This window comes from Mastacembelus armatus, chromosome 20 (assembly GCF_900324485.2).
Source record: "Mastacembelus armatus chromosome 20, fMasArm1.2, whole genome shotgun sequence".
Lineage (NCBI taxonomy): Eukaryota > Metazoa > Chordata > Actinopteri > Synbranchiformes > Mastacembelidae > Mastacembelus > Mastacembelus armatus.
Window position 1 is genome coordinate 17,205,769 of NC_046652.1, and position 4,335 is coordinate 17,210,103.

At 39.6% G+C, this 4,335-nt stretch overlaps 1 protein-coding gene across 1 annotated transcript; it reads right to left on the bottom strand.

The window, feature by feature from the left end:
- Positions 1-2,117: 2,117 nt before the first annotated feature.
- On the bottom strand, positions 2,118-4,115 carry LOC113121652 (mitochondrial pyruvate carrier 1-like). Its single transcript, XM_026292334.1, has 5 exons — positions 3,968-4,115; positions 3,524-3,527; positions 3,264-3,360; positions 2,871-3,003; positions 2,118-2,579 (listed from the first exon to the last, which is right to left on the bottom strand). The coding sequence occupies exons 1-5, from the start codon at positions 4,036-4,038 to the stop codon at positions 2,552-2,554; spliced, it is 333 nt and encodes a 110-aa protein (XP_026148119.1). The 5' UTR covers positions 4,039-4,115; the 3' UTR covers positions 2,118-2,551.
- Positions 4,116-4,335: the final 220 nt, after the last annotated feature.

Here is a 4,335-nt window from a genome sequence, read left to right on the forward strand (position 1 = left end):
GAACTTCAGTTTGTTAAAGATTATCCACCCTGTACTACCTCTAGTCTTTGTGTGTGTTCGTGTTTGGGTCCTATTCCCTAAACATGTGACATCATTACAGCATGCCACCTGTGATGACCTGATAAACACTTTGGCCCCATAACAAATTTTAATCCTCTTGTAAGCTTTTGTTGGTATGTTTTTGTTTCACATTAGTTAAATCTGACATCACACATTGCACAGCATGTTGGACCTCATTTAACAGAGAAATATCTGGAGCTCAAACCTCCTTCTCCATCCCAGAATCTCATCTCCCTGTTAATTCTGTTTCTCATACTGAGCTGGCAATTATCTGATATTAAAGGAACACTGTCTACTACTAACTTGGCACTGGAGGAGAACAACAGCTCTAACTATGGTTACTGATCTGGATTTTTCTAGTGATAGACCAGCCCCCACAGGTTTGGCTGCTGAGAGGACTTGGTTAGTTCCCCTGTTGTGGTCACTGCTATTCAGGGTGCTCGAGCAGCTTCTTCTATGGTTTTGTATGCTCACTAAGCATTTTCTTAGGGGGAAAGAGGAGGCAGCGTCCCATGGCACATGCCCTACTTCTGCAGTGGGACTTTGCATTAGTGTTGTGCATGCTGAATGTGGCTCCTTTTGAGCCTTTGGAGGAAGCTCCCCTCAGGTTTTTGTCAGGGACAACTGCTCTGTTTCTTGTCGTGTCCTCTGCACTCAGCATGAATGATGTCTATTGTGCGTCTGGGAGAGAGCTCCCGGCAGGTATCTGTGCTCAGTTCGCCAAGAAGACTGTCATCTTTTGCGATTCTACTTCAGGGGATACTGGACAAGAAAGGGCTTGTTCTTTTGGGAACTACCTTACATATGGGAGAGATGCAGAAGTGATTGAGGCACTTGGTTCATTTGTTGGACAGTAGGACCCAACCCAGATGGCTATAACCAGTTTTCTCTTCAGTGTCCTGGTGTAAGGATGGGATAGGAACCATAAACAATGGCCCAGACGGCTTAACAGATTGTGAAATCACAGATAAAACCTAGAATTATACAATCGTCTGGTATCATCATAAAACATAATCAGATGAACTAACTGCGAAAATGTCAATCTTACTAGATGACCTTTTTCAATTTTTGTATCCAATTTGTTTGAAGTGGTGGAGGGCAGAGGATCCATCAGTGTTCTGGAAATGAACGGGATTAGAGTCGCCTTATACTTCTTTTGGAACTGCACGCCTGGCAGTAATTCACAGAGCAGTGCTGTGCAGAGGACTGGTACAAAAACTCCTCATGAATATTGTGCAGGTCTGATCCACAGCTACAGGATGTGCTTGTTTGAGGTCATTACAGCCAAAAGTGGTTTTTAAATAATATTAGTAGTTCATTCAGTTGTTTTTTAACCAGCACTGTGAATGTTTAAATGACATTAACACTGTCATAATATGGAAACATTACTGAGAACAATAACCAAAGAACAAGCAAGATTTTGTTTCAGAAAAACAATATCCAAAGTAGCTGTGTTTATCTTAGATGCATTATGCCTCAAGATAATATTTTGACATACATTGCCATGTTTTTCATATGTACATTCCTATAACGTTTTTTAATATTTAAGGTAGTAGCAGAGCACAAAATGTACTGTACTCTTTGAATGTATATATTTTTAAATGTTATTATTCTAACATCTTTCAAATAGATGCAGTCTACATATTTAGAATTATAAGGCACATTGATTCTGCTCACAGCCTGCTGTAAATCAGTTTTGGTCACAAGCAACAAGAGTTCACAATCTCAAGATTGCATGAGCTATGTGAGCAAATAAAGGCATATGAAGAAGAGCCGTACAGAGGCATGTTTGTTAAAGGGAGCACATGGAAAATCACAGTGTGTCAGTCTAAGGTACATTCACCGAGATCTTTCTCACCGAAGTTATTCTGTGCTATAACACCTATAGAAAAGCTGCACCAGCGAAAGTGTTGATTTCACATTGAGACTAGCAGTGGCAACAAGAGGACACTGTCAACATTAAGTTTATCATTTCAAATGATAGAGGACAATAACGTTGCTTTTTTCTTACCTTTTTAACAGTTTTTACTGATCACATACTTCATCTATGAGATAAATCAAGGAGATACAAGTATTTATTTTCTATTCTTTATAACAAAATCATGTATTACTTTTTTTTGCATTTCCCTAACTATAGACGCAGGAGATGTTTAATCAACTAGGATCAGCACAACTGTTATGCAAAAAGCTCATGGAAACTTTTTCAGCTGGGTCTTTTTTCTGTTACAAAAGTTTGACCTTAAGATATAATATAGACTAGGCTATAAACACTGTGTACAGCCCAAAACAAAACCATAAAGGCTATTATATATATATATATGTATATATATATATATATATATATATATAGAGGGCAAAACACAAAGATTAGCTCTCTATGTATATAGACTTAACCCGTCTTTTAAATAACTGGATAAATTGTGTGACGTGCTCCTCGCACATGTGTTAGAGGTTTAGGTGGCATGGTGACGCTCTGCAGGGAGTGTTCTGCCTACTGAGATCTCATCTTCCTCTCCATGCTGAAAGGAAAGATAAACACAATTAAATGTCTGACCTAAAGTGAATTTTCAGTTATTTTCAGCCTGGGTCTTATTTTCCATGACTGTATTTGACCATGATGGTCTTCACTAATCGTGGGTCACTTTAATTTTCTGTAGTTTCATCACTGAAACATAATATTATAGCTGATGGCTATAATAGCTAATTAGTGACTTGCAGGGAAATCAGGCAGCACAATAATAAACGGGATAAACGTTCTGCAGGTAAAAGACTTTTGAACATGCAAACGTGTTGACTACACGATTGCTTACTTGTGTTTGATGAGTCGACTTCCCTGAATTAGCTGTGCTGTCTCATTGGTCAGATGGCAGGCAAACAGTAGCCAGTTGCGCGGCTGCACTTTATAGGCAAACCTCATGAAGAGCAGCGAATAGCAGCACAGAGCTGTGAGTTATGAAGAAACAGACAATAGTCATTACGTGTATTAATTTGTAGAATGAACATCACAGCACTGTCTTCTAATAAACTGTTTAATTATGACACTTGTTGCTGCTGCTCAGATGGTAAACACTGGAGGGTTTTTGTGATTGTCCACAAACACGAAGCTTCTTTATAGGAGGTTTCATCTTTATTCCAATGGTAGAGGTACTGAGTGTCATGTACTGCACATCTGTGTTTATCAGTAGCCTATATGTGTGACTTACCAAAGGTCATCCGACCACTGATAATCTCAGGGCTCTTCTTCATATCTGTGATGGCAGCTATAGGGAGACCCCAGTTTGCTACAGGACCCCAGAAATGCTGTGCAGACAGACACAAAGTGACGAGCACACTTTGGACCATAGACATTTGTAAATGATGCAACTACACAGGTATCAGTACGCCTACTCAATATTAGGTTGATCAGTATGACCAGAAAGAAAACAAAAGCAGACAAAGAGATAATGGTATGATTAGGACTTACGGTGCTGTTGACGTTTGGTGTTTTCAGTTATTTTCAAGGCCACATAGGAGAGAAAAGAACAAAAATACTGATATGAGCCAACAACTACAACCTAAAGTAGGTCACAGGTCGTTTTCAGAAAATTCATAAATGGCAGAAGGAAAAAGGAAAACTTAAAGAATCCAGGACCCAAACTGCATATTTCAGATTGTCTTTGTCTTAACAGGTATGACGTGCATCTGTCTCTTAAGCCACACTGACCACAGTTTCAAACCACAATCGAGTTCAATACTGGTGTCAGAGGGGGAAAGAATCACTTTCCATTCATGTCATGACACCATGACATAAGCCCTCCCATCTAGTTTACCTAGTTAGAAAACAAATAAGTAGATCCAGTGTGCTGCATTTAGCCAACTACCTCCAGTAGCATGCCTGTTAACAGAGAAATCTGTTTCCAATACATACCTCATCAAATAATCTCTGAACTCCTTACTCTTCACATGCTCAATAGCTTTCCGTGCAATCGTCCCTGCCATGGTTTAATGCTGGGCTGGTGCCGGTGCCACAACACTCTCACAGGGTGACAAAAAACTCAGCTCAGAGGACAACTGCCTTCTTCTTCTCCTAGTTTTTATTGGCCTTGACGAATAGTGCATTACCGCCACCTACTGAGCTGGAGTGTGAACATCACTGAGCAGAAGGAACTCTTTAGCTCCCACCCTCATTTTATCATCTTAAATCTTTAGTATTTATAATATTTATTATCTTTAAATATCCAGTGATGATCTTATAAAACCCCTGGAAAGCCCACACCTTCCACAGCCATTCCAGTT

What these genes read in the sequence shown, in the direction of transcription:
- LOC113121652 (XM_026292334.1), bottom strand. Translation starts at nt 4,038, where the DNA reads ATGGCAGGGACGATTGCACGGAAAGCTATTGAGCATGTGAAGAGTAAG. An exon ending in CAGTGGTCGGATGACCTTTG is followed by an intron (nt 3,004 to 3,263) that starts GTAAGTCACACA and finishes CATAACTCACAG; the next exon opens with CTCTGTGCTGCTATTCGCTG. An exon ending in AGTCGACTCATCAAACACAA is followed by an intron (nt 2,580 to 2,870) that starts GTAAGCAATCGT and finishes CTTTCCTTTCAG; the next exon opens with CATGGAGAGGAAGATGAGAT.